At 33.7% G+C, this 27346-nt stretch overlaps 2 protein-coding genes across 2 annotated transcripts; one reads left to right on the top strand and one right to left on the bottom strand.

The window, feature by feature from the left end:
- Positions 1–8358: 8358 nt before the first annotated feature.
- On the bottom strand, positions 8359–9357 carry LOC109439445 (olfactory receptor 5T1). Its single transcript, XM_019719754.2, has one exon. The coding sequence runs from the start codon at positions 9355–9357 to the stop codon at positions 8359–8361; it is 999 nt and encodes a 332-aa protein (XP_019575313.2).
- Positions 9358–17177: 7820 nt separating this feature from the next.
- LOC141572461 (olfactory receptor 5T17-like) lies at positions 17178–22803 on the top strand. Its single transcript, XM_074337159.1, has 2 exons — positions 17178–18080; positions 22801–22803. The coding sequence occupies exons 1-2, from the start codon at positions 17178–17180 to the stop codon at positions 22801–22803; spliced, it is 906 nt and encodes a 301-aa protein (XP_074193260.1).
- Positions 22804–27346: the final 4543 nt, after the last annotated feature.

Here is a 27346-nt window from a genome sequence, read left to right as displayed (position 1 = left end):
CTGGGCCACTAAGGAAAAATCACTATGGGAAGAACCATCAGAAGAGTCATTAGGTTTCCGGAGATGTCATCTGGTAATTTTTAGTTACGCAAAGCCATTATGTGTAACCCAAATCCAAGGTTTTTAGATGCAATCATCTACAAGAAGACCCACTTCCATTACTAAACATAGAACATTACAGCCTAATGTATACAGTAGCCATTTTGTTTTTTTGGTGTTACATACTGGTTATCATTGCAAGATACATACAATCCTTTTACGGTTCTGTCAACAAAATATCATTAGAAATGTTTGGCCTAGAATGGGAATCCTGATTTTTTTTTAATGTTTTTCATTTGAAATACATCTAATTGGTCAAACATATCAAATTTTTGAAGGAATAATAATGAAATAATATAGCTCTCTGCCACTTGACCCTGCAACTTCAGTCCCATCTCTAAAGAAAACCATTATTAACTCATTTAATACACTTTGATTTACCTCTCTTCTTTATAATTCACACATCAAAATGATATTCTCATTCCACTACCCATTTGATTTTCTAAATTGTAATGTCATTCCACTATGCTTTTATGAATTTTAAATATTGTTCAATGATTTTTTTTATAATGATAGAAAATAATTTTGCTGCTTTGCAAAAGTCGCCAACAAGCCCTCCAATGCAATAAATAACTTTTATATTCTCTAGAAGAGTATCTCTGAAACTTCAACTCATATGTGTTGATTTTTGAAGTTTCTGATTTTCCTATGTGCCGTACTGGATAAGCCCTGCATCTATAGTGTATTCAATCTGAAAAAAAAAAAAGAAAGAAAAAAAAAAAGCAAGCATTTCCATTCTAGCTTTGAACTTAGCACTAATATCTCTGAAGTGATAGATTTAATATTGTAGTTATATTTTTCTAGCACATTTTGAGACAGGTATAAAAATGATTAAAACACATTTGTTAATATGCCACCTAAAATAATCTAGTAAATACTATGAATAGGATTATCCAACAGAGAGAAACAGTCTAGAGAATCCTATCTCAAATGCCTTAAGGGCTGGCAAACAATATCAATGCATGAGATATAAGCATGAAAGATAAAGAAAAGTAACAGGCAACTAGGGGAACTAGGTATTCCACGGTTTACTTGAAGTATTCAAATTTCACTTGTTTAAATGGACATGGACAAAACAAATAATTATTTGATCCAAATAACTGGACATGGCATTGATAGAAATGGAGCATATTTACTATATTATAATATGAATACTATCCTTATTTCTTTATTTTATCCTCTATCATGTATACATCAAATGTTTTGAATTAACACATTTTAATTTAAAGATTGCATATTCCCTACCTCTCTTTCCCTAACTTCTTTCCCTTTTAGATTGTTTTGAAGACAGGTATATCCAATCTTTTATGGGAAAAAAATCATCCAAATATTGTACAAATCTTCCAGAATGTAAAAATGAGGACCACACTGCAACTCACCCCAATATGCCAGCAAAATCCTAGTTAAAAAACAAAAAGGATATAGTAAAAAGCAATATATCCATACCTACTGTTTCACTTACATAGATGTAAATATCCTAAACAGTATTAACATATTATTGATATCAATTTTAAAAATGTATAAAAATACTACAGTATACTATGTTCAAGCTGGGTTGATCCCACATTTGGCTGAATGGTTGAATTTTGGAAAATCTATTAATATCATTTGCCACATTATCAGATTGAATTAGAAAAAAAGTATGAGTATTTGAGTAGATGACTAAAAAGCACTGTTTAGAATGTACTGAACAACAAAAAAATTATGAACAAAAGGGAAATTTCATAACTTGATGGACTATTTTATAAAAACTAGACTGAACCTACTCTTAAAAGGAGAAAAATTAAAATTTTATTGAGAAACATTATAGAAGTCCTAAATAAATTAGTAGAAATTCTATGCTCCTGGATTGTACTATTCACTATTATGAATTCTGTTCAAATTAATCTATTTGTTCAATGCCTTTTCAACCAAAATATCACTAGAAGATTTTGTATAATTTAACACTGATTTAAAACGTATTTTAAAAATGTAACTTATAAAGAATAAACAAGATCGTTTTGAAAAGACCTGTGCTAACAGATATTGAACCTTATAAAAAACTAGAGTTGTTGAGACAAGGTGACACTGGCACACTAATGCATCGAAATACAGACCTCAGAAAAAAACCCATGATTCTATGGAGCTACGTTGTGTGACAGAGGTGGCATGTTAGGACAGTGAGACAAAAGTTGTCTATTCAATAAATGGAGCTGGAGAAAATGATTATCTCTGTAAAACATGATGAAATTGGATGTTTGCTTTATCCATATGAAAATGAATCCTACTCTAGTCAAGAACTTAATGTCAAAAGAATGTTTAAACTCTTATAGCATTAAAGACTAGAACTTCTGAAAGTCACTAAGTATGTTTCAAGAAAATCAGAATAAAAATTCAAGGTTAGTTTGATAGATTAAATCTGCCTCACAAAATTTACTCCCTCCAAAAATCTATTTACAATACTAACAAAATATTTACAAAATAGTAAAAATAAACATTCATTAGCAATAGCCATACAAGGAAAATGGCAAAATCTAATGCCTTAAGCCATAGAAAGTTACACCCAAAGAAAGGAAGCGTCCACAGCAGTTTGTATAGTGTGGCAAACCTCTTCATCTTTACTGCCACCAATAATTAATAATTATTTTACAAATCTCTGGAGTTCATTTGAAACTCTACTAAGTTGAATTTTTATCTGACCCTTTACCCCCACCCACTCCTATTCCCGCCCAAACACTGATTGGAAAGAAACCGAGTCTGAGCAGGAAGCCTGACTTTCCTGATGGAAGCACAAACCGCATAGTTGTGCCAGGACTTGGGGAATGGACCTGAAGCCCAAGGATGCCTTCCTTTGCAAATGCAGACACTGGATCTCAACTAAGCAGTCTATAAAATTTTGCAAATAACCTCAACTGAGATCAATGGGTTGGTCAAATTGCGAACACTGTATTCCCATTCAAAGGAGAAAAAGAAAGAAGGAAAATTAAAAAGGAGAAGGAGAAGAATCATGATTGGCTCTGACAATTTGTCAGGCTCTGCAGCCTTTGGGTGACTTAGCATCAGGAGAAATATGTACACATACTATTTTAAAATTATATAAAAAAGGGACAAACAACACACTTCTCTCGTCCAACACAGCTTAATAAGGCCATGAGCCCTTGCATATGTTTCTGTTCCTTATTGTGTAAGATACACTGCATTATCTCAATAAGAAAACACTAACTCTGTAATTATGTGGCATTAGTGAAGGATGTAAAATCAATACAAATTTTTTCTAATTACAACTTTTGAATCTGACAAAATGTGCTGCTTGGCAAATCCTATTTAGCAAATGCCAACATTTTGTAACTTAAGGTATGCAATATTAAACTCACCAGCTATGGAATTCAACAAGACTTCCCAAGCCACTATTATATGGCTTGTCATAATTGTTGAAGACTTCTAAAAACTGTGCTTTTTTCATTATAATTACATCCCATTTTGCTAGATTCTCAAATATGTGGACAAAACTCTATGAGCTGAGTAGCATGGTTTGTGTTATACCGTTGTCATATAACTGGGACCTATGGAGAGGTGTGGGAAGGTCTCCTACCTGCCTCTTTCCAACTTTCAAACAATAATTTCCCCTATTCACTTGTAATATCCGTAAGTTATAAAAAGAGATAGTTACTATGTAGGTTATAATGTACTGAGTCTGGGATGGGTGATTATACTCACATCTAAACTTTAAATTGAAGACAGCCATCAAAAATCATCACTGGAGCTAATCTAGTAATCAGGTGATCAGCGCCATCCACTCACCTAAAATGAGGAATGAGTTCTTGTTCATTCCCTCATGTAATTACTAACCTAACTGCAGTCAGAAGAATTTATGATTGTCTCTCCCCTTTGAGACACTCCCCTGGGAACTGGATTGCAATTTCTTGGTTATTCCCAAAGCACCAGAGAACAGGAAATTATGCCACAATCTTTGTTAATTATCCAGGGTACCCTTGATTTTCCCACTGATGAAATGTTCTTTTCCCTACAATTCACCTACTTTGTTATTATTATTATTTTTTTTCACTGCATCCACTGAACTATCTGGACGGAAGTATATTATGTGTTGGATATGTACTTTAGTCACCCATAAATTACTTCAACATTCAGCATTTTTCACAATGACTTCTTCCCAAGTTTTATGTCTGAGGATGAAGATGAAACTCTTAAAGCATGTCCTACAGTGTTTTAAAAGGTTCAGAAATTGATGGATAAAATACTGCACAAAAGCGATCTGTGGCAAGGAAGATGATCTGACTGTTGCCCAATTTCTAAGAAACGATTCTCACATCCCTTCACCACCAGCTATCAGATATGCTCTGTTTAGAAATTGTAAAAACCCTTCAATAACTTATGCTTTATTTTAAACTGTGTTTATCTTTAAATTATTGTTTATTACTCATGTAAGTGTGTTTTCTTGGGTCAAGGAATGCATTTTTCTAAAAGGAAGATTGGGTTTTTGAGGTTGGATTAAAAATGATTAAGATTTTCCCCATTGAAATTAATGGAATTTTTCATGCTCATTGCAGTTTATTTTTATGTTTATTCATAATTCATGGTGGCTGAGACATGGAAACAACTGAAGTGTCCTTCAATAGATTATTGGATAAAGATGATGTGGTACATTAATACAATGGAGTATTACTCTGCCATAAAAAAGAATGAAATCTTGCCATTTGCAACAACATGGATGGACCTAGAAGATACTATGTTAAGTGAAATAAGTTGGACTGAGAAACACAAATACCATATGATCTCACTTATATGTGGTATCCTAAGAACAGAATAAATGAGCAAACAAAATAGAAATAGATTCAGAGATACAGAGAATAAACTGATCGCTGCTAGGTGGGAGGGGGTTGGGGACTGGGGGAGATGATGAAGGGGATTAGAAAGTACAAATTGGTAATCACAAAATAGTCATGAGGATGTGAAATACAGTGTGGGGAATGTAATCAATAATGTTGTAAAGATATATGGTGCCAGATGGGTACTGGACTTATTGGGGAGATCACGTCATAGATTGTGGATTGTGTAGATGCCTGACCACTGCACTGTACACCTGAATCTGAGTAGAATATATATATATATATATTCACAGATGTAAAGTACAGCGTAGGGGATATAGTCAATGGTATAGTAACAGCTATATGAGATGTCTGAGGGATAGTAGACTGGGAGGGGGTATAGATTTTGTGAGGGGTGTAAATGTCTAATCATTATGTTGTTTTATACACCTGAAACTAATAATAAAAAGAAGATAAAAAAAGGGGGAAAATTATAAAATTTTTTACTTTGTTATCATTACAATGAATTCAAATCTTGGAGATTCTTTCCAGAGTCCAAATATCCACGTGACTATTATATTGCTGCTTCCTCTGTAACGTCCATTGCATATTGTCTTTCATGTGACCAGAGACACAGTGTGGGGACAGAATCCCAGAGAGCAGTTTCCAGGCTCTCGGCCTCCTGTGAAAAGGTGCTGGCTCAGGTAGTAGATGGCCATCAGCTGTAACTAGTTGGCCATCAGCTATAACCAATTAGCCATTGGCCACTGATACAATTGCCATGGCTGAGCTAGCAAGTGTGGATTGCAGTTAGCAAGGGGTGGGTGGGTTGGTTGGTTGGTTGGTTGGTTGGTTGGTTGGTTGGTTGGCAGAGAAGTGGATGGCAGGTTGTGGATCGTGTGGCTTCTGCTTCCTGTGTCTCCAACCCAGCCGCCAGCAAGAATATAGTGGTATGAATCCCCTATGTATGGTTCCGTGGGTGTTTCTTTTTGGCCTAACCATATCCTGCGTTCTTGTGTGGGGAGTGGGAGCTGAGACCCCGCATGACACCCTGCATGACACACAGCCTTAGTACTATACCCAGTTACTAATACTTCCCTTCCCTCATCAGCTCTGCCAACTTCCCCATTTATAGCATTCTATAATATTGTAAAGATTAAAAAAACGATTTCTTCTACATTTTGTGTTGTTATTGATGCTTTATTTTACAGCTTGATCTCTCATCTGAGTCCTATTATTTATTGTAGAAGAGGTATTTTTCATGTCCTAAGTCTTGATTATGCTATTTAATAAACTTACCTTGGTCAAGAAAACAGAACTCAGTACCATCACTGGGTTACAAAATTTAACCTTTCAAAATATCTGTAAGAAACACACACACACACACACACACACGTTGTTGTGCACACATACATACAAAAATATGCAGAAAAAGTGACATTCTATATACCATAATTTCTCACTCACATTAAACAATAGTTTTATAAGGTTCATTATTTTAAAGTAATACAAATTACATATGAGCTAAATTTTCATGGATCCAACCGCCCAGATTCCCATTCTCTCCACCCCATCTAGAGGTAACAATTATTAACTATTATAACTGTTTCCTGTTTTTCCAAATGTTTTAGTTTATTTTTATTTTGGTGAGAACACTTAACATGAGATCTGCACTCTTAACAAATTTTTAAGTTAATATACAGTAATGCTAATTATAGGCACAATACTGTGTAACAGATCTCTTCTTGCATAATTGAAACTTTATAGTTATTGAACAGCAACACACATTTTTCCCTTTCCCCAGCTCAACAACTACCATTCTACTATCTGCTTCTTTGTGTTTAAATGGTATCATGCAGTATTTATGCTTTGTCCATAGTTCTATGAAATTTCAGCCTATTGTTTATTAATTTAACAGATGTGCAATTATATCTATTTTCTCTGTCTATGGCTAGTTCTTTCACTATACTTGTGATTTTTTTCATTCATACCTTTAATATTTTAAAGCACAAAATTTATCCATCTTTGTGATTTTGAGTTGTGTTTAAGGATCCCTTCAATGTTAAATCATATACACTGACATAGGGTCAGTCATCAATTGCATGGTTTACATATGCAAAGATAATGAATATCAGTGACCATGGTTTAATTCTGACATTTTAAGGAAGGAACCATGTGACTAGCAATGGGGAGAGCCTTCTAAATAGGAGGAAATAAATGCAGAGAACTGAGGTGGAAATACATGATGGTAAGAGGTATTCTGCATAGGAACTGTGGAGGTGTTATTTAAATTTAGTAATCCCGAGTTAGGAAAATATTCTTAGATTGGATACTAATTCGAAGGAGATTATCTTTTGAATTAAAAAATAAGGGTACCCCTAGATGATGAGAATATATTTCCATAATATAAATAAAAATTAATAAATAAAAATGAAAGGAAAAAAAGAGGGGAGAACACTGCAACTTTAAATTATTTTTGATGGTGACATACCTTTGCAATGAAAATGAGGTCTGTTGGAAGCAGGGCTAACTGTGAGCCGAGGAGAGACCTGTGTCAATCCCCTGGTTCTTGGGCCTGGGCACTAAGCAGTGGTGGCATGTGCAAGGGCATCACAGGGAGGCAGGGGTCAAAGAAAAAGAGAACTGAAAGTGGAGTAAGGGTCAGGCCTGTAAGAATTCTGTAAAGATGCCTGGGGCTTGGTTCTGGGAAGAGCCCAGTCAGCCAACCAGTTGTACCTTATTCTCAATTGTGCTTTTCTTTTGTTGTTCTTGAATCTAAGTACAATTTTGACAAATGCTAATGCCTAGACTTTGTTTTCTGTGAGATATTAAAGATGGGTTTAATGTCTACGCTCTGGGTGAAATAACAAAATGGGGAGAAATGCATCTTCACAAACATCATGGTAATGACACTAGAATTTGAACACGTTTTCTGTGGTCCCTGAACCACAGGCTGTGATTGGATTGCTGCCAACGCATGGATCTGAGGATGGAACAGAGTGCTTTAAAGTGGAGTCAGATACCAATGACTTCATGGAATGTAGTTTGGTATTTGATCAAGCTCAGTCAGGCAAAATTATACTGTTATTCATAATTGCAACTATTGGAGCCTATATATTCCATTGCATGGCGATGAAAGGAAACAATGTAAACATTCTAAAGTAAAGATTACGTACATATATGTCTCTGTGTGTGCACTGGTGTTACCTCAATCAGTATCAGCATCCATGTACATATATGTGTGTATACATATATCAGTGGGAATATATTAAGGAGCAAATTGATGATAGCACTATTTTTTTACATCTAAAGACAGCATAGGTAGAGAGTTGACTATAAGCTCTATTTTAAAATATCCAGAAAAACAAAAATAGATTAATAAACTACAACAAAATATTTTCATCATATCTTATCAATACTGAGGCACAGAACATCACTCTGAATTTTTTAAAATTTATTTTTTACTGTAGAAAGATACTTTAATGATCCACCCATTTTTACCAAACACTCTTTTCATTGCCTCTTTTACATCTTTGTTCCTCAAACTGTAGATAATGGGATTCAGCGCGGGAATCACAATGGTGTAAAATGTCGACACTATCATGTCGTGGTCCAAAGCGTAGGTGGAACTTGGTCTCACATACATGAAGAGGATGGTTCCATGGTAAATGGACACTCCAGTTAGGTGAGAGCCACATGTAGAAAAGACTTTTCTCCTCCCCTCAGCAGAACGCATCCTCAGAATGGCCGACAGAATGAAACCATAGGAGATCAGGACAACCAGGATAGTGACTATCTCAATAGAGCCCACAAAGTAGAAGAGGAGAAGCTGGTTTGTGTGCGTGTCAGAGCAAGAAATAGCAAGGAGAGGAGGGATGTCACAAAAGACATGTCTGATTTCATTGGATGCACAGAAGGAGAGGCTAAATGTAGCCACTGTGTGTATGGAAGCGTGCAAAATGCCACCAACATAGGAGGCGATGATGAGCGGCACGTAGACTCTGGGTGACATGCTGACTGAGTACAGGAGAGGGTTGTAGATTGCTACATAGCGATCATATGCCATTGCAGCCAAGAGAAAGCACTCCGTGGTCCCAAAAGTAACAAAGAGAAACATCTGTGTTGCACATCCAAGATAGGAAATGACTGTATTCTCTGTCAGGAAATTGACTAACATTTTTGGGGTGACAACTGAAGAATAACAGGCATCCAAGAATGACAACACACTCAGAAAATAGTACATAGGATTGTGGAGCCGAGAATCCCCAATGACCAATAAAACCATTCCCAAATTTCCTATCAGAGTAAAAAGATAGATTGCTAGAAAAAGTAAAAATAGGAAGACTTGTACCTCAAAACCATCTGTGAAGCCCATCAATATAAACACAGTGACTTCAGTTACATTTTTCATCTGAATCCTGTTTAAATCTAAATCTGATGTCAACTGTGACATTTTCATTTTTATTTGTAGGTTTTGAAGTAATATTTTTGAAAATAGCATCCACTCTATTATACCCTCTTGGTTGCTTCTTAGAAGGGCATATTGAAATCCTTGGCAGTGAAGGAATAGGCAGTGATGAAGAAGCTGGGTCCAAGTGAATGCGTTATCCTGTTAAATTAATGAAATTTTTTATTAAGTGGTTGGCTAAATTTGTCATGTTAAAAGAAACCCAATTTATGTTGTTTAATTTTCAGTTTCTTTTCTGTCAAATTTACAACCATCTGATTTCATATTCCATCATCTTCAAGTTTACAATGATGAATGAATATAGGAATTTGAAATCCAAAAGTATTGTAGTAGAAAGTACACATCTGAGTACTAATCTTAGATTTTCTACTGTGCATAAAATGCCTTTCCTTAGTGTTTACAACTGTTAAAATGAAAGCAACCACACTCATATCAACAAGATTGTTTATAAATGATAATTGGGTTGTACTTGACAAAAACAATGTACAGATTATTTAATTTTAAAATGTTCTTAGATGACCAGAAAATGGGATAGACTTACATTTCAACTTGTCACATGGGGCAGCCTTTTCTGACCAAACCACGGTATATCCTCTGTTTTGGTGATTATCCCATTCCACTAGTCCTTCTATAACCTTGGTCAACAAACAACAGATCTTATTCTTCGTATCCCATTTCCCAGAAAATAAGATCTAGCCAGACAATCAGCTCTAATGCGTCTTTTGGAGGAAAAATTAATATAAGACCCGCTATTATATATTATATAATTAAATAAGACCAGCTCTTACATTAATTTTTGCTCCAAAAGATGCATTAGAGCTGATTGTCCGGCTATGACTTATTTTCGGTGAAACACAGTAGATACAACTTGTATGAAAATGATAACTGAACACTGGTTTGGTTTGGTTTTTCAGTTTTATTTCTTGATATACATATCACCAAGTTATCCATTTAGGCCTGCATAATCTAATATACTGTTAATGTTTTTCTAAATTTAACAACACCATTGTAACATTTTTCTCTATTCATATACTCATCCGTGCAAAGTCCTTGGGCTTATTTTTAAGACATATTTTTGTCAAAAATAAATCGTGACTATTTCTTTAATATATTATGGTTTCTTAAGGAGTCTCTAAAATTATTGTAAAATAAAAATTACTCAATAATAGATTATAGAAGCTATTGCTAAGAAAGTAAAATCACTACGTAAGCCACAAAGTAATATTTATTTCTTATACTTTCTTATGCCATCAGATTCACTTAGTGGAATAAGAAAAAAGGAAAGTCTATTAAAAAAAGTTGAAGATGATGAAGAATCATCTGTATCTGGACTGAGTTTCATGCCTGAAACAAAATTAAACATTGAGTCTACCACATTTAGGAGCAAGACTTCAACACTGCCATTCTTGTTTTTCCTTCAGTGTGTCATAGACCAAAATGTATTTAAAGGAGTGATAATCTGGAATGTATAGGGTCAGGGATGTAAACAAGATTTATATTTGTGACATGAAACACAGTACATTTTTTTGTCCTATTGAGATGTCCATACATCAAGAAGGAATGAGAAACTCAACTTAATACTATTCTTAAAAGAAGAAAGCTACACATCTTTATTTTTCCAGAAAATTATTCCCAAATTTATGTGGAAGATTTTTAAAACACAGTGAATAAATAGCTTTTTAAATGTGGGAATACCAACCCCCCAAAATGCTTTTTTAATCCTTGAGAATTCCAGAGTAGAAAATATAATTAAGCTTAATTTTAACTTCTGTGTAAATACAGACAACTCACACTACTCTTGAGAACACACACAAACAAATGTCTTATAATAATTTTAATATAGTTTGAATAGTTACATTAATAAAATAACTTGTACAACCAGTAATTAATAATATAATATGTATTAATATATTATGTAGACCTTACAAAAATTCATTTCTCTCATCCATCGGAAAATACATATTGACTGGTATGCACAGGAGCAATTTCAGCCACATTACAATTCTAACCAGTACTTAATTGATGTGTCTGAGATAATACAATTGTGGGAGATTAAAAACATTATATTTGGATTCTAAAACCCTGTATTAAAATCTCAGATTTAGCACCCAGTGACAGTGTAACTTTTGAAAAGTTATGCCTCCAAACGAAAGAATAACTAGGATTGACCAAATTTCAGGCATATCTTGTTAAACTACATAAACATGGTGTCATTACACAGTGTTTCTTTATGAGATGCATTAAAATATGCTTACTAAATTAAAGTGTTTTAATTATATGTGAATGATGCATACATATGAAGTATGACTTCCAAATTTTATTTAACTACAAAATATTACTATGGAGTTCTAAAATCAGTTTTTCTTCAAAGTGCTGAGTAATGGAAGGACACCAAACCAGAAGCTAAGTATTTCTTCTTTTAGTTATACATATGTTTGTTACATGTCACTTAAGATATATTTACATACCTTTCTTATGAGATGAAACTAAGTGAATCCCGATATTCTATGGCATAAAGCACCTTAAAAATACATCCTGCCATTACATTCTGACTCCGGGCATGACAATAAGATAATAATATGCTTGCTTAAATGCCTCTGATAATTTTGTCCGTAATGATTTTCTCATAACTTTTTATTTCTCTGACTTTATCTGCAATGCAAGAAGATGGTTTATGAATGAAGCTATATTCTAATTCAAATTATTTCCCATTAGGGCAATTATCTACTTCACTGTAGGAAATTGGAGGAATGATAGAAATATGGGGTTTATCTATTTCGATGATACTCTTCAAACAGGCACTTCTGTCAACTAGTATTTAAGGACATTAGAGTTGATTGTATTTACGTCTAACTGATAGAGGTTAGAAAGACAAATATATAGATCTCAAATTATAACAAGACATGATCATTCTTGAAAACTAAAATCATATGAGTTTCTCAACCCTCATACAGTCAGAAATATAAAGTACCATATATCCACGAGCACAGTATCATAAACACTAAGCTAGGGAAGAAGGAAAGCTATGATAGCAGCTCCAACATGTTATTAAATGGCTACTAAGAGTTAGAAATTTTGTGCACATTATTTTGTGTAATCCATATAGCAACCTACAAACTAATTCAGAGTCCTTGTATAAATGAGAAAACTGATAACCAGCCTGACCTATAACTTAGTCAAGTTCACACAGTTAGTTACTAGCAGAAATGGGATTCAAGTCCAGGTTTCTCTGTCTCTAAACTTTAAGCTGTTTTCACTTGATCATATCGCAGACTCATTGTGATATGCCATAAATTTGGAAATGTTATCTCCTAGAAACAGCATAAAATAACATGCTCATGTATTTGAATTCTTTTATAAAGCCACAAGCTTAAGCAGACCTTTATATATTTTTTTAAAAATCTGAAGTGCTTTCTAGATCAATTAACTAGTAAAATAAATTTAAAGTTCATTTATATCCCTACGTGAAAAAAGAGTATGATCCCAAAATGGCATATACTCAATGGTTGGGTGATCATTTTCTCTCCATTTAATCATTTTCCTAAATTTGAAATATAGCCCCTTATTTCTACTACCTTTGTTCTGTTATCTTCCATTAAGGAAATTAAATCAAATTTCTAAATTACAAATCTATTGAAATAAATATGTTGAGTCTTTCTTATTATTCCTGAGATTTCTCTGGAATTCTGTCATTCAATTTTTAATTCAACTCTGTGCAAACTAGAAATTTCTATCTCAGAATTAAATATGAAAGCATATAATCTCGTTTGAGATTCAAGGCTATAACTTCTGATATAATTTTTAAGTGATGAAAAACCTTTCTTCTTACCTGTGGAAGTGAACTCCCTCAATTAAGGAATGCTATGAATACTAAGCATTTTAACTGTTACACCATGTTTTCAAGCTCTTCTTGAAGTCCACAGGGATACTCCAAGGAGAAAACCTACTAAATCTCTTCAGGGACAGAAAAGTAACAAGTTAGTGGTTTTTTCCATCATAAACAAGAGAATGGTTCTGGAGCAATAAACTATATGATCACAATGATTATACATGAATGCACTTCGGCCTCTGGTGTAAAATGATCCTTCAGTGGAAAAAGAATTTCATTAGGACTGGAAAAGAAATTGAACGATACAGAACCTAAACCTAGCTCTGATACTAACTAGCTATGCACCACTGGGTTGATGACTGAAATTCTCTGAAATCCAGTTTCCTCTTCCTGGGAATATCACCTGTTTACTTCTCTCAAAATTAAAACATGTAGATAATGAAATAATCTGAAAGCATAAACTATGACAGAATTCACAATCCTTTAATAAAAATTACTATATTTATTTAACTTTAATGTGATACACTCTTAAGTATGAGAGATACATTGAAGCTCTTTAAGTATTTAATAGAGGAGATAAGATATGAATACAGGGGTACCTCAGTGTTCGAAGGTAATCCGTTCCGGAAGACCATTCGAGTTTTGAAATGTTTGGAAGCCGAGACATGGTTTCCCCATAGAAAGTAAGGCAAATGGATTAATCCATTCCAGACCTTTAAAATCAACCCCTAAAACTGCAAATGTAACATGAATTTTACTATCTAATGATACCATAGATCCATAAAATTTAGGACATTCCTAAACCGAAATGTTCGTCAACTGAGATGCTTGAAAACCGAGGTACTACTGTATACCAATCTATAGAATAGACCTAGACTAGGTAATTAAATTATTTTTTAAATTGTGAAAAATACGTAGATGCTTAATCTCTATACTTATTGATTCTAAATTAGTAGATAGGGGATGTTGGTCATGGAATCTGAATTTTAAAAGAAGGAAAGAAGGAAAGAAGGGGCGGGGAGAGAGAGAGAGAGAAAGAAACTGATAGGAAGCCCAATTGTGAACCAAGGGTCTGTTAACAAAATGCAATCCCAAACGACCTATATATTCAATACAACTCTACTTAAAATTAAATAAGCTTTTTTTTTTTTTTTTGGAGAAATTGACAAGGTAATTCTACAATTTATTTAAAAAAAATCAAAGGAACTAAGGTAGCCAAAGCAATTTTGAAAAAGAAGAATAAAGGACTCATAATCTGATTTCAAGATATACCACAAAGCTAAAATCAAGAGAATGTGGCATTGGTGAAAAGATAGACATGGGGAAATTCTGGAAAACTGAAGAAAAAGAAAAATTTTGCCGGGCTTTCCTGTCTATCAATGTATATTTTTCTATTTTGGTCCTAAGCATGCCGATGCACATCTTAATTGTTTGTGTGTGTATCTATTTATTGATTGATTGATCAATAGATTTTTAAAAAATTAATCTGAATAAAAAATAGATTAATATTCATGAATCACAAAATTACATGACTTATAAGGTTCTACAGAGCTTTAAACTTTTGATGTTTCCTCCACATTTTTATGATATTTTGGGGGCTTTTCTTACTTTGAACAATAATCTTCCAATAAGCTCAAATATATACTTCATTCCTTTAAACCACAACATTTTAATAATTTAAACAGAGTAAAAGTGTAATGAATTTGATTGACTGTAAATGCATCTGCTAGCTTCTACAAGAGGTATATTGTGGTCTTACATTGTTATACTTTACATTTACTGATTGTTGCAATATAACATGGCTTATTCTGTCAGGATAAGGACATTGGTTCTCGGAGAAGTTAGTGTTAACCCAGTGTCAGAGGTATGATATGAGTATATCTCACATCTTAATTTCTTATCTGGTGTCAAAATACATGTGGTTTTTTCCCTTAAGACATCATTTTAAACCAGAGACAAATAACTTCATTCATTTTATAAATATCAATATGTAGTACATTATTCCAGACCGTTTACTTTTTTGTTAGTGAGGAAATCCTCATGTTGCTATTTTAAACCAGAAGATAATTGGGGCATATTTCCCTTAGGGCATTTCCTGTGGGTTTTATCAAAGTTGAGTAAGTAGATATAGGCAATCTAAACGAACCATATTCATAATGTACTTAAACATGTATTTGCTGTTCTACAGGTAGGAGAAAATTTCAGATCATTTGCAGAATATTTTAGGAGGTGAGACTTAAAATATCATGGTGAGATATGTTATGACATCCTCAGTACTAAACCCTTTGATTGTTGCCTATTGTATGGGTGGATTCATCACAATCTGATTTATGCAGAGTCTGCCTAAGAATTGAAAAACAATCCTTCCTGGAATAAAACAAAGAAAACAGAAAATATTGAATTTACATTTGTAGGCGTAATGAGAATGCTCCGAATAGAGTGTACGTTTTCATTTTTCTGATGGAAGAAGACAGACCTGCTCAAAGTAAAACAGTCAGGAAATTTATCAGTAGAAGGCAAGAAAACATTTCACCTAAGTCAACTATCTGGGGACTTATATTTTCATATAATGAGGAAAATAATAAATAATTCTGTTGTTTTTCTAGCTATGTAATGTAGAGCCATTTCATATAACTGCTGAGTTCATAATGTTTCTCTAGTCTCAACGGCTTAAAAGATATCCAAGTACATCAAAGATCATATTTTGTTTAACTGATGGGATCATGTTAATATGCTGAAACTGGACCTTGACTTGCATGAGAATTTAAAAAAACATACAGAATATTATTTGCAGCAGATTGTGTGCCCTTGACACTGACTCAATTTTCTATGGGTGGACATATAAAAATGAAATAAATAACTTGAATAAAATCTATCCTGTTATATTATGGACTAATAATGGAAATTCACATTCAGATTCGGGTTAAGGTTTTGACTCCTAATTTGATTAACCATAGGGCTATTCAGGAAAGATTTTTTTCTATAACTTCTGATTTATTGCTGGGTTTTTACTCTTAAACATCAAGTTTTATGTCTAAGTGCAATGATTTTTTTTTTTGCTGTTATATTTTTAATTACTGATCTTTATAAAGTTATTTAATTGTTAATTTTAGGTAATAGTTACCTAGTTGTTATTCCACTGGATCCAAAATCAACAATATATAACCAAGTGTAATACTCTGAAAAAAATTATACTTCTTATTATTCTCCCATTTTCACCACAGAATTTTGAGTAGAAAACCACATAGATTATTGAGAATTTAGATTTCCAAAAACAATACAAATGACCAAATATTTACCCCAAAAGTACAATATAATGCTAAGTATTTGAAAACAAATTGAATGAAACATAAACTGTCATACAATTTTATATTCACTCATGATCCATGTTCTTCAAAATAAATATCGCTTATTCCTTTTCAGAATGCCTTAATGGAGTTGGAAAATTTTAGAGAGAATGAGTCATAAAATATTACATACAATTCATTAGGTTGTTAGTCTGTCAAACAAACTTAATTCAACACATTCTACACATTTAAAGTTATTTTAAAGGTTTAACTTTAATATATTTTGCCCTTCAATATTTATTTTATTGTTTTGAGATAAATATGAATGTCATAATTACATAAGGAATTGTTTTAGCTGTTCATTTGTGTTTTAATGTGACTTAATAGGAAAATAGCTAATAGAATTCAGTGGGTAATTAACCATTTGACTTGATGATTTTATAAATGACATGAATTGAGCCAGTGAGTTAAAACCTAAATCTTCCATTTGATTCTGTAGTGAGTGTCATCAATCTTTGACCCACTGTCTTGTCAGTGACTCCGGAACTGCTGCTGGGAAATTATGCATTGACAAGAAATAAACATGAAGACATAGTTCACTTTCCCTGAGTTACAATATTCCTTTTTTATCATAGCAATATGAATTATAATTTTATGAATACCTTCAAGTTTCTTCATGGGGTGTCAACATGAAGAATGTCACTGAAGTTACTATATTTGTACTGACGGGCTTCACAGACAAGCTTGAACTGCACTTCATGTTATTCCTCCTGTTCCTAGCAGTTTACCTGTTTACTCTGATAGGAAATTTAGGAATGGTTGTATTGGTCATTGGGGATTCTCGGCTTCACAACCCCATGTACTGTTTTCTGAGTGTGTTATCATCTGTGGATGCCTGCTTTTCCTCAGTAATTACCCCCAATATGTTAGCAGATTTTATGTCAAAGAATAAAACAATTTCACTCCTTGGATGTGCAACACAGATGTTTCTCGCTGTTACTTTTGGGACCACAGAGTGTTTTCTCTTGGCTGCAATGGCATATGATCGCTATGTAGCAATCTACAACCCTCTCCTGTACTCAGTTAGCATGTCACCCAGAGTCTACGTGCCGCTCATCATCGCCTCCTATGTTGGTGGCATTTTGCACGCTTCCATACACACAGTGGCTACATTTAGCCTCTCCTTCTGTGCATCCAATGAAATCAGACATGTCTTTTGTGACATCCCTCCTCTCCTTGCTATCTCTTGCTCTGACACGCACACAAACCAGCTTCTCCTCTTCTGCTTTGTGGGCTCTATTGAGATAGTCACTATCCTGATCGTCCTGATCTCCTATGGTTTCATTCTGTCGGCCATTCTGAGGATGCGTTCTGCTGAGGGGAGGAGAAAAGTCTTTTCTACATGTGGCTCTCACCTAACTGGAGTGTCCATTTACCATGGAACCATCCTCTTCATGTATGTGAGACCAAGTTCCAGCTACGCTTTGGACCACGACATGATAGTGTCGACATTTTACTCCATTGTGATTCCCGCGCTGAATCCCATCATCTACAGTTTGAGGAACAAAGATGTAAAAGAGGCAATGAAAAGAGTGTTTGGTAAAAATGGGTGGATCAATAAAGTATATTTTTCACACTAACCATTAAATTGAAATAAATTAATAATGATGTACATAGTCTCCATATCAAAAAGTCTTACCTCCACCTGTGCAGTTTCCATGTATGCAAAAAAAACAAAACCTGTCATCCATTTGCTTCTTACTTCACTCTCTCACACACACATATATACATACATGTAATATATGGTGATATTGATTGTATTAGTTTGGATCTTCAGAATCTGTTAATCCCATAAGGATGAGTCAGGTACATTTGTGTTATTCCTTCTATCCATTGTGTTCAACTGTTTTAAATTGTTGAGAAATAAAATTGATACTTATCAATGGAATGACTCAAGAAAAGGTTTGTGTATACAAGTATGTAGTATATGACACCATTTATATAAACAACCTGGTATACTTTTATTAGTTTAATATTTTTAGAAATTGATAATAATGAGTGGTTTACAGGTTATGGTGGGATAATAACTAATTTGCTTGTCAAATATAGTAGTAGACATGAATTGACCTTTGGGCATGAAATAATACTAATAAAACCTAACATACTGCAAAATTAGAATGAGTCTAACACTGTTCTAATTGCTTCCCTTTATTAATGTATTTACTTCACATGAGAATATTATTCCATAGGTGTTACTATTAGCTACATTTTTTGGATAAGAAAAAGGGCACAGTTTAAGTAACTAATTCAGAACCAAAGCTATTGAATGTTGATTCTGTGATTCTACCAAGATAGATTTTAATGCATCATTTATTGTCCTTTTGTTTTGAATATTATTTAATACTAATGACAAATAAATTTCAAACTTAGGGGACTTTAGTAGGGTGTATTTACATTATTTACCACATATTAGTATTAATTTCCAAAATATATGTTTTCCTAATATGTGCATTCAAAATTAAAATACTTTCAAAAATATATTTCTAAAATATGTACATTGCTTGCAGACTTTAATGCCATCAACTCTATGTTTCCAGTTTCACAAATCCTGGCTTTACTTAGGGTAAGGTCTAAGGGATAATGTGTATGCATTCTCTTCTGAAAATGTTGCCATTCTATTTGATACTAACTAAAACCCTCTAATTTTGAGAATAATACTTACTAAGAGCCAAAGTTGGTGAAAAACAAACAAACAAACAAAATTTCTTTCAATAGTATTTGTCTAGAAAGTTGTCAACCTCAAGTTTTTCTCAGAAATAAAATATGAAAACCATTTGAGTTGAAAATTTCTGTAATATAATATTTATATTCTTCAAGATAAATTCAGTGTACATTTTGTGCATTCATCCTGGTTTATTTTGAGGTAAAAATAAATTAAAAAATAATTTTTTTGTTAGGGTTTTGGTAAAATGTGCCAGGAAGTTTTGTCTAAAAGTAATATCAGAGAGTTTCTGTGACTATAAATGGAGCAGAATATAATTGTCTCTCATGCTGATAATTCCAGGGCACTCCATGTACTGGGGATTGGTGATAATGCAACAGTTGATCATCCTTGGGGACCAGATTCCAAGGAAGATTGCTTGGCATATTTTCCAAGGTCAAATGTTCAAGGACAAAATAAATGCAGCTATGTTAGGTTTTGAGGAAACAGTTGCTTTTTCCTTTAGAAGCCATACAATGAAGAGCCTGGTTTGGTCTTCTTCTGCGATCCTCTAAATTTTTTATTGCGTTGGTGGCGAAGCTATTTCTAGAGTCACACTTAATTACTCTGTGACTGAAACCGTCTGAGATTAAATAATTCATTTTTCACAATGAAACATTTTTATATTTAAAAATGTGATCGTATCATAAAATATGTTTATTAGAAAAAATAGAAGGCAACAGAGTTCAAGGAATAAAATGAAAATATGTCCAAAATGTTATAACATTTTGATGAATTTCTTCCTATCATTTTACTTTGTACATATGCTTATCTGTGTACCTATACATTTGCATAATTATACTGTATATTCAATATCTAATCCTCATTTTATGACCAAAATTCCATTGTATATCATGATCAGTGTTAGACTAGCCTTAGATAAAACCCATATTCCCTGTATCATGCATTGACCTGTGCCCAGTAACTAACTTTCCTCTAGAGGTGTTCATCAGCTGATAAATATTTTGACATCACAAGGAAAACATGGTGTAGGCTCTCATTGAGGTTTGGCAATCACCAAATTCATCTACATAGCAATTTTCTGCATCTTGTTTGACTATTTTAGTGGACTCTATATAATCAGGTCAAACAAATGTTTTCTTAACTATGAATAAAAAGAAATATGAAAAGAAAGCTGAAATATTTTATTGAGAACTATGAAGTTGAATAAGATGCAGCCCAGAAGAGGAGTAAGAAGTGAAAACAAAAATTTACAATCCATTTTTACACTGCAATGTCTAACAATAAAACAATGGAGGAAAGAATCCACTTTTCTCAAGGAAATTATCAAGAAAATCTTTAGAGAGGTGGGAATTCATATTCTTGGTCTTTGAGAATGATTATTGTATTATAGGGAAAATTTTCTAAACAAGATGACAGACATATGCAGGGACAAGAAGAAAAGAATTTAAGTCAGGGTGAATTGAAGGAAGTAAGCCATTTATTACATAGGGAATCTAAAGTATGGGGTTGGGGAATGGAGTGGCAACAGGAGTAGATACAAAATTGAAACTGTATAAGCAGTCCAAGGAATTTGGACTTATTAAAAGGAGAGAAAATATATAGCAGTAAGGAAAGCGTTATGACCGTAAAAATGGTGATACATTAAAGGGAACTAGACAGGCTGGAAGGTAAGAAGTTAGGAGGCTGTATCAACAGTTCGGATTAGAGAACATGGGGGCCTGAACAGAGACAGCAGCAGTGATGATGAAGAAAGAAGAGAAAACTTATTTTAAGGGTCTTTGGGAAACAGAATCAACAATAAGTTATCCAATAAATATTTGGGTAAAGTAAGAGAGATGAACCTAGACTCACTTGCTATGTCTTTGCATTGTGTGACTGAGTGTATCAAAACACTTTTATCCAGTAGAAAATAGTGTAAGAATAGAAATTGAGTGCAGGGACAGTGGTGGGATTAGTTTAAAATGGTGAGGTTGAGAAATGTGAAGCACATACAGGATAAAGGAAACTATTTTTCTTGGGTGAGATATAAAATGATCAGATGTCTAATAAAGTATAAATGTATCTGTCACTCAGGCTTTCTTGGTTATCTTAGCTAACTTATGAAACATATTACTTTGTTATACCATGTGCAGTAAAAAGAGAACTGGACTGAAATTGCAAATGCCACTAATTACCCAAGGACTAATGAGGCCTAATTAATATATATATAATGTATAGCCTTTTCCCCCCTCTCTTCAGTGCTTGGTTTTGTCATCAGAAGAACAGATTACAAGGTCCTATTCAATTATAAATTCCTATGATGCTGAAAAAAGAACCTGGTGTCAAAAGACGTCATTATCAGCCCTTCGAAATTCATAAGTTATAGTGTATGTAATAGTCATCAGCAGAAAGCCAATTTAGGAATGACCCTTGGCAGCTAACACACATAACCATCCGATGCTCCAACTGCTCCCTTCAAAGTCTCACCAAGTTGTGCATCTTTGGCTTGAATCTTCCGGGTAATCTTTATCTTCTTTTCATCTCTCTCAATCTTGGGATATTATATATTGTAAAACCTCATTACATTGCCTCAAAACATGTTTTTATACAGCTTCTAAGTAGTCCAGATACATTTCTTTGCTTTTCAAATGCATTTAGTTCAAAAATTTCAAAATTCTTACAATTGTATTCCTTCAAACCCTGTAAGACAAATCTAACCCCTTCTTTCCTTTCTTCATGACATTTTTTCAACAATAAGAGGCAAATATAATGTGCACACTGACCCTTTCAATTCCATATTTCTCTACATAATATGTTTTTATTATCCTGTTGCTTTCCCCTGACAAAGAACTTAAACAAATTGGAACATTTAAATATGTAATAGATATTAATCCAGTATTATTTGACCACGGTGAATTAAAGTAAAATCCAACACTTTAATACCTTAATCTTATCATACAAACTGTATAAGGAAAGAGACAGATTGATAGAGATATAGATACAGAAATAGATATAGATACATAGATATAGATTATTATCAGCATTGCACTGCTAACAAAGGCGTTTAATAGCAACAAAATCAAACTCATATCTCCAGGCTGGTTATAAATTTAAACAAAGAGACAACATTTACTCAAATGACATAAAATTAGATTAAATGACAGGTTTAATTTTTTAATTAAATTTATTGGGATGACAATGGTTAGTAAAATTACATAGATTTCAAGTGTACAATCCTATAATACGTCATCTATATATTGCATTGTGTGTTCACCACCGTGTCAGTTCTCCTTCCATCTCCAAATATTTGACTCTCTTTAACCCTCTTCTTTCTCTCCCTCCCCCCTTACCCACTGGTTACCACTAAACTGTTGTCTGTGTCTATGAGTTTGTATTTGTTTGTCTTGTTCATTTGTTGCTTTCAGTTTATATCCCACATATGAGTGAAATCATATGGTTCTCAACTTTTTCTGCCTGACTTACTTGCTTAGCATTACTGGTTTAATTTTAAAAAGCAAAAAGTCTTATCAGAAACAAGGTTATCACAAAGTGCAGAAGCAGGTGAGGAAAATTTCAGGAAAATTTTTTCTTGGCTTATGGTCTTTCAGTGATCGTTGGAAAAACTATCTTTGTATATAAATAAGGTCTTGCTAGATCTAAGAAGTTAAATTTTGTTGTCCTTTTATACTATAGCCTAAAACTATTGAGAAAATTCACCTTATGAATTTATAGCTTAAGTAAAACATATTTGAAGACATCTGGGTTCCTCCTAGTTTTCATAGTATCCCTAAAAAATGCCTTCATCAATAATTTTATAATATTTTAGAATGTCCATTTCCTTTTATTTCACACCTTATATTTGATTTAGTATGCTTCTGTTGTCTTGATTTTGGCCCAATGACCATGTTCTCAAATGCTTAAAAATACCATCTTTTTCTCTCCAACGAGTCCCACAGGTATTTAACAATATACTTGCTGGTAGCATCAATAAATATGTCCTAACTGCTTCTACTTGAAAATTCATGGTCACTGAGCAAATATTTTTCTCATAATAATTCTTTTCATTGCTTCTTTGGCCTCTGTGTTTTTCACACTGTATATCAGAAGATTTAGTATTGGCATCAAAAGCGTATAAAACATGGACAGGATTTTCGTTCTATCCTGTTGGTAGTCAGAGCTTGTTCCCAGATAAGTAAATATCACTGTGCCATAGAAGAGAGTCACTACCGTGAGATGGGAAGCACATGTGGAGAAGGCTTTATATCTGCTCCTTGTAGACTGTATCTTCAGGACAGTGAGAAGGATTCCCAGATAGGAACTAACCACTATCAGAAAGGTAGTCACTGATGTCATTCCAGAGAGAGCAATAAATAAAATCTCACTGTATTGGGTGTCAGAACAGGAAAGTTGAAAGAGCAATAGGATATCACAGAAATAATGGTTAATGATGTTGGGCCCACAGAAAGAGAGACGGAGCAAGCCACTCAGGTGGATGAGTGAGTTAGCACAACCTAGCAGGTAGGAAGTAGTCACCAGGTGGATGCACAATGTGGGTGTCATGAGACCTTTGTAGTGAAGTGGGTGGCAAATGGCAACATACCGATCATACGCCATTGCAGCCAGGAGAAAGCATTCAGTGGTCAGGAACATGCTGACCAAGGAATACTGAAGGAGGCAACCATGATAGGAGATGGCCTTCTGACCTGCTATGTAGTTCACCAATATTTTAGGAATAAAGACGGAGGAATAGCAGAAATCCAAGAAAGCCAACTGGCAAAGGAAAAAGTATTTGGGACAGTGGAGCTGGGCACTAGCCAGAATTATTATGATAACCCAAATGTTGCCCACCACAGTTGTGAGATAGATCAAGAGAAACAGCACAAAAAGAACAATATTCAGTTGAGGGTTGTCAGTCAGCCCCAGGAGGACAAATTCAGTTATCACACTGACATTTCTGTCAGCCATTTATGTGACTGCCCCTATGAACGATCTGCAGGGAACAAGAGGGAAAAGAAAATAACCAAACTGTATAGCTTGAATATATGAATTCAATCTACTGGGAACTTTAGAAAACTGCATGATTTTAATTACTACTACGACGACGACTACTCCACAATGAATTCAGTTATTGCAAGAATGAAAAGTTACCCTGATACGAAACCTGAGTTGAATCAAAGTCTTACCAGGGGATATAAACAGGTACTATCACCACATAATAACCCCTGGAGAAATTAATATCCCTTTGGACAGTCCTAATAGGAATGTTTATATAAACAGAGAGAGTTTGGGAAATGGAGTTTAGGAAACAGTATATTCAGGATTCCAGAATACAAGGCAAGGACCTCATGTTTTAAGGAAGAGTATCTCTAAACAAAGAGCAAAAAAACTCGATATATAATAAGTAAATTTTTGACATATCTAGTAAAATTATTCTCTATGACATATTTTTAACTTAGACAAGTAGTACACATGACAATTACATTAAACAATAAAACAACAAATAAACAATATATACATATTTATGTATATATTTATATGTGTGTGTCTGTGTTGTATTTACACGTGTATATATGTATATATAAATACATACAATATTAACTAATAAAATTTATAGATTATCCATAAAAATGAAAATCAGGCGTGTCTAGAATAGAAAGTGAAAAAAAGCAAACATTTTTTTCTCATGAAAACATTACTTATTTGTTAAAACTCACTTGTTCCAGGGAGTCATTCTTTGCTACTCCAACAGATGTTTATCATTTCATCCTCTGATTTCCTATGGCACTTATTATCCAACTTGAATTAGTCCATATCAGATTTTTTTCCATTATGATTCAATCAGAAACTCCACTATGTTTTAATCCCTGCAGTCAGAGTTTCCAGTCCAATTTTCAGGACAATGCATATGCTTTTGGCATATTAGATCACATGTGGATCAGGGCCTTTGCCCAGGAAAAGTTATATCATTAAATTAATTTAGGCTTTATCATATAACCCAAAATACATGAAAAGTAAGGTTCCAATATCTGATATATTTGGGAAACACTTAGTCAAAAGATGTTTAAGGAAAGCCTTCTTACTGCAGTACTTATAGGAAAACATAATATGCTACTATGGTTTGGGAATTTCCAATAAGAGAAAAATAATATAGAACATGCTTCACATTAATTTGATGATTGAATCTATTTTCACTGAACATTTAGAATAGGGCATGCTCCAATCCATGCTTCAGAAGTAATAGTTCCCTGATATTAAATAGAGTGAGAAAAACATGGGCTTGATCTCTATATTCACTACAAGTTAAGTGGTAAGTTATTAATAACAACTGAAATACTGCAAACCATGCTACACAAGAGCTTTATGTTCATTTTACTGAAACACCAGAAGTTGAAAAGGACTAGTCACTTTCCACCACATTATGCTGTGATTTTGTGTCTAACTCTCAGTTTCCTATCCTAACTTAGTCTCATCTATAAACCTTCCTCAAGAGGTAGTTGTGAGAAATAAATAGGAAAGTACCTAAAAACTGCCTGTCACCCCATAGGTACTCTCTGTTTGCTGTACATTCAAAGTAAAAAGAAGGAAAGAAAGAAAGAAAGAAAGAAAGAAAGAAGGAAGGAAGGAAGGAAGGAAGGAAGGAAGGAAGGAAGGAAGGAAGGAAGGAAGGAAGGAAGGAAGGAAGGAAGGAAGGAAGGAAGGAAGGAAGGAAGGAAGGAAGGAAGGAAGGAAGGAAGAAAATAGAGACTGGACTATCTGTTCACATACTAGACAAACAGTTTTTGACTAAAATAGTCTTTGGTTCTTTGCTTGTTTGGTTTAGTTTCATTTAGTTAGTTTTTGCCTTGATTGACTTTGTTTTTAAACAAACCAAAATGTTACTTTGATGATGAGTTTCTTCTTATTTCATCAGTTCCATATTTTTTCATTAATTTTAATAACCAGTAATTTTCATCTGGACTGTCTTTCACACGCTGTGTTTCTTTTGCAATCATATACAATATATAAGTTTTTGAGTACAAAATTAGCTCTGGAAACAGAGCCAAATAAATTGCTGCTTTTCCCCTCAGATTTAACAAAATTCAATAGTTTGTCCTACTCAATCTTAGATTTCTAAAGAATTTCTTTTAATAAATTACCTCTTGCAATTTACATAATTCTATGGACATGATTATATGAAGACTTTAAATATAGCAACCTGAGGAAATATGGACTAAAGCCGCTAATCATTTTAAGAGAGGCAGTTGAGTTGAATAGGCTAATTCTATTTTATTTATCTCAATAATTGGAATGGATTTGATGCGGATTATTTTTCTTTACATTCCATTCACAGCATGTACCGAGAGCTGCTGTTTTTGGAAACCAAATGGAAAAGGCATTTATAATTTCTTTGTTAGAACACAAAAACCACACCTACCTGGTTTGGAGAGGAAGTCTAGCCCTTTCTCTTACTTTCCTAACTTGTGTTTATATTTGGCTCAGGTCCGTTGGAGAATGGAATTCCCAGTGATTCTGAGATCACTAGGTCTCATTAAAACAGCTAACCAGGGGCCTGAGGGAAAGGAAGGCTCCAGCACTAACTTTCCAAACTAAGCAATTCATAGATTTGGTCTTTTCTAAGTTTTAGAGAAAATTGTCCATGTTCTTGTCTCACCTACACAAGGCTCTACAAGGAAAAACTGAACTGTTAAAAATTAACGTCACCAGTGTTTATAATTTTGCTTTATATAATTTAAATATATATGTATATTATCCATGACATATAATTTCTTTCAGTTTTCAAGAATGCTAAGTTCCACTTGTTAATGACCATGTGCTTTTGTAAATGCATTATAATTGGTAGTAATTATGAAAAATATACACATATTTCTTTTTTCTTGTAGGGAATAATTCCTTATTTATTTATTTTTAAATTAAAGTTTATTGGGGTGACAATTATTAGTAAATTTACATAGATTTCAGGTGTACAGTTCTGTGATACATTATCTATATCTCACATTGTGTGTTCACCACCCAGAGTCAATTCTCTTTCCATCACCATATATTAGACCCTGTTTACCCTCTTCTAGAACTGCCTCCCCCTTTGCCCTCTGGTGACCCCTAAACTATTGTCTATGTCTATGAGTTTTTATTCCTTCATTTGTTTGTCTTGACCCT

This window comes from Rhinolophus sinicus, linkage group LG06 (assembly GCF_036562045.2).
Source record: "Rhinolophus sinicus isolate RSC01 linkage group LG06, ASM3656204v1, whole genome shotgun sequence".
Lineage (NCBI taxonomy): Eukaryota > Metazoa > Chordata > Mammalia > Chiroptera > Rhinolophidae > Rhinolophus > Rhinolophus sinicus.
The sequence above is the reverse complement of the archived record's forward strand: the minus strand, read 5'-3'. Positions and strand labels throughout refer to the sequence as shown.